At 54.2% G+C, this 10,683-nt stretch overlaps 1 protein-coding gene and 1 pseudogene across 1 annotated transcript; both read right to left on the bottom strand.

Annotated features, from left to right (window-relative positions):
• Nucleotides 1-1,121: 1,121 nt before the first annotated feature.
• Nucleotides 1,122-6,225, bottom strand: LOC112116143 (ribonuclease-like). The gene is made up of 2 exons (XM_024213475.1): nucleotides 6,174-6,225; nucleotides 1,122-2,033 (listed from the first exon to the last, which is right to left on the bottom strand). Exon 2 carries the CDS (start codon nucleotides 2,007-2,009, stop codon nucleotides 1,575-1,577), a length of 435 nt encoding a protein of 144 aa, XP_024069243.1. The 5' UTR covers nucleotides 2,010-2,033; nucleotides 6,174-6,225; the 3' UTR covers nucleotides 1,122-1,574.
• Nucleotides 6,226-8,949: 2,724 nt separating this feature from the next.
• LOC112116142 lies at nucleotides 8,950-9,438 on the bottom strand (annotated as a pseudogene).
• Nucleotides 9,439-10,683: the final 1,245 nt, after the last annotated feature.

The raw sequence follows: 10,683 nt of genomic DNA, 5'->3' as shown, positions 1-10,683 counted from the left end.
GGACCGGCCCCAGCCACATCCCAGACAGGGAACGATGCCCGAGGGCCCTTCCCGCCCTGCCCGCCCCACTGGCTCCCTGGGTGTCAGTTGGTGGTTGGGATTTCGCAGGCATCAGACTTGATCCCATCTGTCCTTTGTGGTCTGGGGCAGGCGGCTGTCACCATGACAGTTGGGAGAACCCTGCACACACAGGGGAAGCTGCTTTCACAGCCCGGGGGCCCATACCCACCAGGGGCTCCTCGCATCTCACCACCCCCGGCCCAAGCTCCATGTGCGGCCCCTGCTCCCCTCTACCTCAGGATCCCCTGCAACTCCCCCCAATCTCTTCCCTGTCAGGGTCTCCATGTGCTCCCCATTGCCCTCTCCTCATACCAGAGACCCCCATCCCCCCTCATGCCGGGTGCTGCATGCACCCTTGTTCCCATTTTGCCCCACACCAGGTGGTGACGCCTCCCTGCGGTGAGCAGGGCTGTAAGCCACTCCCTGCCCTTAGTGGGAGGGTCTGTGCCAGCCGGGGGCAGCTCCCTGACTCTGCTGGCCATGGGCAACACAAACCCTCCCCTCTCAGTGTACATGGGCGCCGCTGTCTCTCTGTGGGTGGGCAGAAGCCAGAAGAAGGGCCTGGCTGGCAGGGGATGGATCACTCGATAATTGCCCTGGTCTGTTCATTCCCCCTGAATCATCTGGCACTGGCCGCTGTCAGAGACAGGCCACTGGCTCGTTGGTCTGACCCATCTGGCCGTTCTTCTGGAGCAACAGGCATACACCAACCCCTCTGAGCGTCGCCCTGCGGTGCCCAGCACCGGCTCCATGGGACACAGGGCATTCACAGACCCACTGCCGGCAGAGGGACAGGGCCCCCAGCTCCCCAGGTCCCTCTCCGATGACCGGCCCCCCGGACGCACAGCACCGGCGTGGGTTACACTGAAATTCAGGGAAAGTTTATTTAACAGCAATTTGCCACAAGGACACCCCTCCCCCTGCAGGATTTGTTTCTTGCTGGAGCTTTTCCTTGTTGTTTCACACCCCACAGCTCAGCATAAGGCTCAACAGGGCAAATAGGCCCCCTTGAGAGCCCTAAAATGCCTCCAGCCCCCCAAACACACCGATTCCTTTTGCACTGGCAGGAAAGTGTTTTATTGCAAAAAGCAACAAGGAAACAAAACTCAGGGACAGCTTCCAGGTCCCCGCCTGGGACAATCTTCTCCCCACAACCTGTCCCCCACTACCCAATTTATGCCGGGTGGGAGGGGACGGTCATACTGTATAATGGGCACCCAGTGAGGCAGGTGCTGGGCTCAGGCTGATGGTCTCAGTGCCTGCTGCAGGGACTGGGCACCCGGATTTTCACTTGTGTGGATGGGGACTGGGCACCCAGCATGGGAAACCCCCATCCCCCCCGCCCCGCAGGCCCGAAGCTGCCGGCCTGTAGGATAAGGGGAGATGCTGGATGTATTTGTGGCAAACATTGTCCCAGGAGGGGCAGGGACAGGGACGGGGCAGGAAAGCCCCCAGCAGCGAAAGCGGGGGAACAGGGGCCTCCCTGCTCCCAGCCCATGGCCAGAGCCTGGGGTCTACAGGATTCTTTCGAAGTGCACTGGCAGCCGCTGGTTACAGGCAACGCGGATCCTGCGGTTCTGGACTCTGGCCCTGTAAACACAGCGCCCCGGGCGGGAGCCGGGTGCCACCCGGCAGGTGGTGAGGCGGAAGGATGAGTTACTGTCGCAGAAGTTGCGTCCGTGGCATCTCCCTGCACCCCTGCAGATGGCCTGGACCTGACCGGTGGGGGCGTGGATGAAGGTGTTGGTGGGTTTGCAGACACGGCGGGTCAGGCCTCGGCGCTGCATTATGCGGTTGCAGTAGATCCGGTTGTTGCCAGCGCTCTTGGGGAAGTCAACATGTCGGTTCAGGAACTGCCGGTAGGTGGCGCCTTCGCTGAGCTGGGCCAGGCAGACGGCCAACAGGACCATGGTCAGGAAGAGCAAGGGGCGGGGTCCCCTTGGGGCCATGGCCGTGTCTGTCACTGGATTGACCTGCAGTGGGGAGCGGGGAGAGATGGATGAAGACAGCGTGGGGTGGGAATCTGCCTTCTCCATGGAACCTCCTGGGCCTGAACCCCTCCCCCTGCCAGCCCATTCCACCCCTTAAGCCTCATGACCCCAACCGAGATCAGGGTCCTTATTGTGCCAGATGGAACCAGATTGCTGGCACTTAAAATTAAAAAGGTCGTAGAGCAGTTTTTAAACTAAGGCCTGGGGGAAAAGCTGACAGGTGTGGAAGAGCACATGATTCAGACAGAGACATCCCTTTGGGGAGGATCTATTAATGGAATTCTCTATGTCCTAGTAAGGAAGAGAATATGGAAGATGATAAAATACAGGTAGGATCTGATGAGAAACAGTCAAATGAAAAAAAGTCTCATTCAATTACATCATGTAATGGCAGACAGCTAACTAGTGACAAGTTTTTAAAGTGCTTATATACCAATGCTAGAAGTCTAAATAATAAAATGGGTGAACTAGAGTGCCTCGCATTAAATGAGGAGATTGATATAATAGGCATCACAGAAACTTGGTGGAATGAGGATAATGAATGGGACACAATAATACCAGGGTACAAAATATATTGGAAGGACAGAACAGGTGGTGCTGGTGGGGGAGTGGCACGATATGTGAAAGAAAACGTAGAATCAAATGAAGTAAAAATCTTAAATGAACCAAACAGTACCATCGAATCTCTATGGATAGTAATTCCATTCTTGAACAATAAGAATATAGCAGTAGGGATATATTTCCGACCACCTGATCAGGATGGTGATAGTGACTGTGAAATGCTCAGGGAGATTAGAGAGGCTACTAAAATAAAAAACTCAATAATAATGGGGGATTTTAACTATCCCCATAGAATATCAGGGTTGGAAGGGACCTCAGGAGGTCATCTAGTTCAACCCCCTGCTCAAAGCAGGACCAATCCCCAGACAGATTTTTGCCCCAAAACCCTGAATGGCCTCTTCCAGGATTGAGCTCACAACCCTGGGTTTAGCAGGCCAATGCTCAAACCACTGAGCTTTCCCTCCCCGGTACATGTCACCTCAGGATGGAATATAGAGATAAAGTTTCTTGACACCTTAAATGACTGCTTCTTGTATCAGCTAGTCCTGGAATCCACAAGGGGAGAGGCAATTCCTGATTTAGTCCTAAGTGGAGCACAGGATCAGGTCCAAGAGGTGAATATAGCTGGACCCCTTGGTAATAGTGACCATAATATAATTAAAATTAACATTTGTGTGGCAGGGAAAACACCACAGCGGCCCAACACTGTAGCATTTAATTTCAGAAAGGGGAACTATACAAAAAGGAGGAGGTTAGTTAAACAGAAATTAAAAGGTACAGCGCCAAAAGTGAAATCCTTGCAAGCTGCATGGAAACTTTTTAAAGATACCATAATAGAGGCTGAACTTAAATGTATTCCCCAAATTAAACAACATAGTAAGAAAACCAAAAAAGTGCCGCCGTGGCTAAACGACAAAGTAAAAGAAGCAGTGAGAGGCACATCAGAAGCAGGAAGCCTGCTAAACAACCAGTGGGGCCACTGGACGATCAAGATGATAAAGGAGCACTCAAGGGGGATAAGGCTATTGTGGAGAAACTAAATGAATTCTTTGCATCGGTCTTCACGGTTGAGGATGCGAGCCATTCTTTTTAGGTGACAGATCTGAGGAACTATCCCAGATTGAGGTGTCATTAGAGAAGGTTTTGGAACAAATTGATAAATTAAACAGTAATAAGTCACCAGGACCAGATGGTATTCACCCAAGAGTTCTGAAGGAACACGAATGTGAAATTGTAGAACTACTAACTGTAGTCTGTAACCTATCATTTAAATCAGCATCTGTACCAAATGACTGGAGTATAGCTAATGTGATGCCAATTTTTAAAAAGGGCTCCAGAGGTGACCCCCACAATTGCAGGCTGGTAAACCTGACTTCCGTACCAGGCAAACTGGTTGACACTATAGTAAAGAACAAAAGTGTCAGACACATAGATTAACATAATTTCTTGGGGAATATTCAATGTGGTTTTTGTAAAGGGGAATCATGCCTCACCAATCTACTAGAAATCTTTGAGGGGGTCAAAAAGCATGTGGACAAGGGGGATCCAGTGGTTATAGTGTATTTAGACTTTCAGAAAGCCTTTGACAAGGTCCCTCGCCAAAGGCTCTTAAGCAAAGTAAGCTGTCATGGGATAAGAGGGAAGGTTCTTTTATGGATTAGTAATTGGTTAAAAGATAGGAAACAAAGGGTAGGAATAAATGGTCAGTTCTCAGAATGGAGAGAGGTAAATAGTGGTGTCCCCCAGGGGTCTGTACCGGGACCAGTCCTATTCAACATATTCATAAATGATCTGGGAAAGGGGGTAAACAGTGAGGTGGCAAAATGTTAAGATGATACAAAATTACAAGGGTAGTTAAGTCCAAAGCAGACTGAAGAATTGCAAAGGGATCTCACAAAACTGGGTGACTGTGCAGGAAAATGGTAGATGAAATTCAATGTTGATAAATGCAAAGTAATGCACATTGGAAAACATATCCCAGCTATACATATAAAATGATGGGGTCTAAATTAGCTGTTACAACTCAAGAAAAAACCTTGGAGTCATTGTAGATAGTTCCCTAAAAACATCCACTCCATGTGCAGTGGCAGTCAAAAAAGCTAAGAGAATGTTGGGAATCATTAAGAAAAGTATAGATAATAAGACAGAAAATATCATATTGCCTCTATATAAATCCATGGTATGCCCACATCTTGAATACTGTGTGCAGATGTGGCCACCCTATCTCAAAAAAGATATATTGTATTTGGAAAAGGTTCAGAAAAGGGCAACAAAAATGATTAGGGGTATGGAATGGCTGCCATATTAGGAGGGATTAATAAGACTGAGACTTTTTAGCTTGGAAAACAGATGACTAAGGGGATATGACAGAGGTCTATAAAATCATGACTGGTGTGGAGAAAGTAAATAGGGAAGTGTTATTTACTCCTTCTCATAACACAAGAACTGAGGGCCACCAAATGAAATTAATAGGCAGCAGGTTTAAAACAAACAAAAGGAAGTATTTTTTCACACAACGTACAGTCAACCTGTGGAACTCCTTGCCAGGGGATGTTGTGAAGCCCAAGAGTATAACAGGGTTCAGAAAAGAACTAAAATTCATGGAGGATAAGTCCATCAATGGCTATTAGCTAGGATGGGCAGGGTGGTGTCCCTAGCCTCTGTTTGCCAGAAGCTGGGAATGGGTGACAGGGGATGGATCACTTGATGATTACCTGCTCTGTTGATTCCCTCTGGGGCACCTGGCATTGGACACTGTCAGATGACAGGATACTGGACTAGATGGACCTTTGGTCTGACCCAGTATCGCTGTTCTTATATTCTTACGTGCCAGGCACTTCAGACACCAACTGAGATCAGGGCCACATTCTGGCAGGCGCTGCACAGACCCCGACCGAGATCAGGGCCCCATTGTGCCAGGCGCTGCCCAGATCCCGACCGAGATCAGGGCCCCTTTCTGCTTGCAGTGTCACAGACAGAGAAGGAAATGCAGGCAGAACTCACGCTGCACAGGAAGCAGGGAAGGAAAGGGTTCTTCTTCCCCAGTTACAGGTGTGGAAACTGAGCAGAGAAAAGTTAACACAGGAGTCTTCAGCTCCCTCTGGGGTGCCCAACTCCCATGGACACACCCCAGGGTTTGGCCTGCAGACTCCAGGGGGCCCTTGGAAATCCACAACCTAAGAAACAGGGAATGAACCCAGGGCTCCTAGACCCAGTGGAAACACACGACGAGCAGAGCAGCCGACCAGGAACTGAACTCAGTGTTACTGCTTTGTCTGTAATGTGTCCATTGTCCTGACTCCCAATCCCAGCCGCCCTTCCTCTGACCACTAGACGCCACTCGCCTCCCAGAGCTGGGGCAAGAACTCTACATGCCCCCCCGCCCCATGTTCCTCTCACTCTCTTGCCAAGTTTCTGATCTCAGTCCCCAGGGTCAATGCAGAGTCACCCCCTGAGTGCAATGGGGTCAGGGCTGGATTCTGCTCCCAGCTCCCCTGGGGTCAATCTGCAGTGACACTCCCACTGCATTTCTTGCCTGGCTGGAGTCTGTTCTCAGCTCACCTGAGTCCTGGGGCTCCCGTCAGAGATGGATCCAGTTGCCAGCTGAGCTGAAAGTTTCTAATTCTCCTTCCCTCCTCCAGGCCCCTTATATAAAGCCCGACCAGGCAGTTGGGGAGGAGGGGGCAGCTCCTCCCACTGAGGGGCCCAGAAGTGCTGGGTGTGGCAGGGAGTTAGGGGGGAAGCAGGCACAGGGCAGGGACCTGAGACACTGAAAACCCCACATCCCCCGTACCTGGTGCACCTGCCCCTGGTATCCTCAACCCAATGTTTCCCCAAGAATGGAAATGGAACCCTGGAGTTCTGGCTTCCAGCCTGCCTGAGCTCTAACCCATGAGACCCCACTCCCCTCCCAGAGCCTGGTTCGAACCCAAGTGTCCTTACCCAGGTGCCCCAGTGAATCTACCCTGTAACAGGTATAACCTGGGTGCCCTGGGTACCCATAACCACAACCCCCACCCAGTCCCTCCCCAGGTTTCCTGATAAGGTCATCAAGAGGGGCAGCAACCCATCCAGGGGAGAGGCAGGCCTGGCCTGTGCCCAGCAGATTCTTGGATAACAGTCCTCCCCCCACCCCCTAGCTGCACCTGAACCCCAGGGCCAGGGGGAAGGGCAAAGGCTGGAGGGGACATGGGTGGGATGGGACCTGGCTGGTGCTTGGTGTCCTGTCTCCTGGGTCTGTGTCCTGCCCTCTGCAGAGTGTGTGTTTGTGTGTGAGTGAGTGAACAGTGTGCAGGAGTGTGTGCGTGAGCAGTGTGTATGTGGGCAGTGTGCATGAGTGTGTGTGTCTGTGCCTGAGAGTGTCTCTGGGTGTGTAACACAACCACTGGAGAGTTTGTGGTGCCAGGGGAGTGTTACAGAGCTGACTGGACACAACCCCCCCAGCACAGTGAGTAGCCGCATCCTGGATGGCCCCTGGCTGCCTGTGACGCCTCACCCAGGGCTGGCTCTCCTCCGGGCCAGGGTATTCTCTGCCTGACTGCCAAGCCTGTGCAGTGTCACTGAACTGAAATAAATTGTGTGTTCGTGTGTGTGCAAAGTGCACGTGTGTGTGCGCATGTGTGTATGGGTGTTTTGTCAGCGTGTTTATGTCACTCTGTACCTGGGGTGCATTTGTCCCTGTGTCTGGCTGATCTCGGGCTTTCTCACCAGCGATCTTGTCGCCATCTGATCCCCTGATGTGTCCTGTTATAGTAGGGGAGGCCAGGCTTGGCCCAGGGGGATCTGGGACAGGCTGGGCTGGCTGGGCGCAGGGCGATCTGGGGTAGGCCGGGCTGGCTGGGCTGAGGGGGATCTAGGACAGGCCGGGCTGGCTTGGCCCAAGGGAATACGGAGCAGGCCAGGCTGGCTTGGCCCAGGGGCATCCGGGACAGGCTGGGGTGGCTGGATACACTGTCTAGTCTGATTGTGGATTTCTTCTCTGTCTTTTCCCCCTGACCAGCCTGGACCCCTCAGATAACGACTGGGGAGGGGCTGGCTCTAGGGGCCAGTTCCCAGCCACCCCTCTCTACTGACACTGACTATGGGGCCCTGCCAGGCCCTGTCTGCACCGGCTCCTGTCCCATTCCCCCTGCAGTGTCCTCTGTGCTCATGGGCTCGGGGCTTTGACACCCCCACAGTCCCGGGGAAGGCCCAGATCTGGTTCTATAGGGGCTGCCCACGACCCCGTCAGCCTGGACTGGCCCCAGCCCATCTTAGGCAGGGAGCGAGGTCTGAAGGTCCGTCCCGCGCTGCCCAGCCCCACTAGCTCCCTGGGTGTCAGTTGGTTGTTGGGCCATTGCTGGATCCCTCCCTGTGGTCTGTGGCAGGCTGCTCTCCCTGGGATGGGGGGAGGGGAAACCCTGCACACACAGGAGAAGTTTCACAACCCCGAGGCCCATGGGGAAGTCAGCGAAGGGACAGGGCTGGGGGGTGTCTGACTTTAGGAGGAAAAATTTTCCACCCAAGGTGCATAAGAGCTGAGGGAGGTGATGGGAAATGTCAGGGCAGGATGCCCACTGGTGCAGAGCCCACCTGGTAGAGCTGAGAGTGAGCTAAGAGGACACGTTCCTGGGTAAGGAAGTTTCCCATCCACAGCCTTTGCAGCGATGTCCAGCCAGGCTGGCTGGGACCCTCCTTCCAAAGACAGGCCAAGCTGAGGTTTGTCTCCTCGGGGAAGGATTAGGGTCTGTCTCAGTCCCCCCGTGTCACCTGCTGACCCCATTGTCCATATCCAGAACAGGACACCCCTCCCTGTGTGGGTTTTGTTTCTTCCTGGAGCTTTTCCTTCACTTCACACCCCACAACTCAGCATCAGGCTCAGCAGAGCAAATAGGCCCGATTGAGAGCCTGAAAATGCCCCAGCCCCCCAAACTGACTCATTCTGCATTGTCAGGAAAGTGTTTTATTGCAAGAAGCAGCAAGGAAAGAAAACTCAGTGACAGCTTCCAAGGCCCCGCCTGGGACAATCTTCTCCCCACAACATGCCCCCAATACCCAGTGGGGGAAGGGGTCTGGCTGTACTGAACGATGGGCACCCAGCAAGGCAGGTGCTGGGCTCAGGCTGAGGCTCTCAGTGCCAGCCGGGGGGCTGGGTACCTGGATTTTCACTCGTGTGGATGGGAACTGGACGCCCAGTGTGGTAAATCCCCCCACAGGCTGCCGGTCTGCGGGATAAGGGGAGACGCTGCATGTCCCTGTGGAGACTTATGGCGGGTGTAGCACAGGAGGGGCAGGGACGGGATAGGAGAGCTCCCAGTGACGGGGGCTACCCAGGAGTGAAAGGGGGAGCAGGGGCCCCCCTGCTCCCAGCCCATTTCTAGCGCCTGGGATCTACAGGATTCTGATGATGTGCATGGGCTGCTCCTGCTGGTTACAGGCCACACTGATCCTGCGGGTCTGGGGTATTTCCCTGTAGATACAGCGCGGTGGGCGGCGGGGGTTGAACACCAGCTGGCATGTGGTGAGGTGGAAGGCTGTGTTGCTGTCGCATTGGTTGTATGCGAGGTACACGCAGCTCCCTGTGCCGCTGCAAATGGCTCAGACCTGTCTGGTGGGGGCGTGGATGAAGGTGTTGCTGGGTCTGCAGCCACGGTGGGTCAGGCTGAGGTGCCGCATCATGACGTTGCAGTAGCTCTGGCCACTGGGGGTCTGGTCTTGGGGAAATCAACATGTTCGCTCACAAACCGCTTGTAGCTGTTGGGTAGTACGATGTTCTGGGCCAGGCAGGCGGCCAGCACGACGAGGGGCAGGAAGAGCAAGGGGCAGGATCCCATCGGGGCCATGGCCGTGTCTGTCACTGGATCGACCTGAGGTGGGGTGGGGGGAGGGAGATAGATGGAGACAGCGCAGGGTGGGGATTTGCTTTCTCCATGGAACCCTAAACCCTCCCCTGCCAAATGATTCTACCTCTAAAGCCTGAATAACCTGACCGAGATCAGGACCCCGTTGTGCCGGGCGCTGCACAGACCCCGACCGAGATCAGGGCCCCCGTTGTGCCGGGCACTGCACAGACCCCGACTGAGATCAGGGCCCCTTTCTGCTTGGAGTGTCCCAGACACAGAGTGAAATGCAGGCAGAGCTCACGCTGCTCAGGGAGCAGGGAAGGAAAGGGTTCTTCTCCCCCCATTACAGGTGGGAAACTGAGCAGAGCGAAGTCAACATTGGGGGTCTTCAGCTCCCTCTGGGGTGCCCAGTGTGCCCATGGACACACCCCAGGATTTGGCCTGCATCTGGGGGGGGGGGCTTGGAAATCCGCATTCTAAGAAACAGGGAATGAACCCCAGGGCTCCTAGACCCAGTGGAGACACATGACGAGCAGAGCAGCCGGCCAGGAATCGAACTGTCAGCGTTACTGCTTTGTCTGTAATGTGTCCAGTGTCCTGACTCCCAGTCCCAGCCCCCCCCCCCCCGACCACTAGACACCACTCCCCTCCCAGAGCTGGGGTGAGAACCCAGGAGTCCTGACTCCAGATGTCCCCCCGTGTTCCTCTCACTCTCTTGCCAAGTTTCTGGTCTCAGTCCCCAGGGCCAATGCGGAGTCACTGCCTAAGTGCAATGTGGTCAGGGCCGGATTCTGCTCCCAGCCCCCCTGGGGTCAATCTGCAGTGCCCCTCCCTCTGCATTTCCCCCCTAGCTGGGTCTGTTCTCAGCTCACCCGAGTCCTGGGGCTCCCATCAGAAATGAATCCAGCTGCAGGCAGAGCTGAGTATCTCTGTCTCCTTCCCCTTTGGGTGTCATTATATAGAGCCCTATCGGGCAGTTGGGGTGCAGCAGCCCCTCCCACTGTGGGGACCAGAGATGCAGGGTGGGACAGTGAGTTTGGGGGGGAAGCGGGCACAGGGCAGGGTCCTGAGACAATGTGAACCTCACAGCCCCAGTGCTTGGTGCACCTGCCTCTGTGATCCTCAACCCAGTGTTTCCCCAAGAATGGAAATGGAACCCAAGAGTCCTGGCTTTCAGCCTCCCTGAGCTCTAATCCACGAGATCCACACACTTCCCAGAGCCAGGTTCAAATCCAGGAGTCCTTACCCAG

This window comes from Terrapene carolina, unplaced genomic scaffold, assembly GCF_002925995.2.
Source record: "Terrapene carolina triunguis isolate 2854851 unplaced genomic scaffold, T_m_triunguis-2.0 Scaffold612, whole genome shotgun sequence".
Lineage (NCBI taxonomy): Eukaryota > Metazoa > Chordata > Testudines > Emydidae > Terrapene > Terrapene triunguis.
The sequence above is the reverse complement of the archived record's forward strand: the minus strand, read 5'-3'. Positions and strand labels throughout refer to the sequence as shown.

What these genes read in the sequence shown, in the direction of transcription:
- LOC112116143 (XM_024213475.1), bottom strand. Translation starts at nt 2,009, where the DNA reads ATGGCCCCAAGGGGACCCCGCCCCTTGCTCTTCCTGACCATGGTCCTG.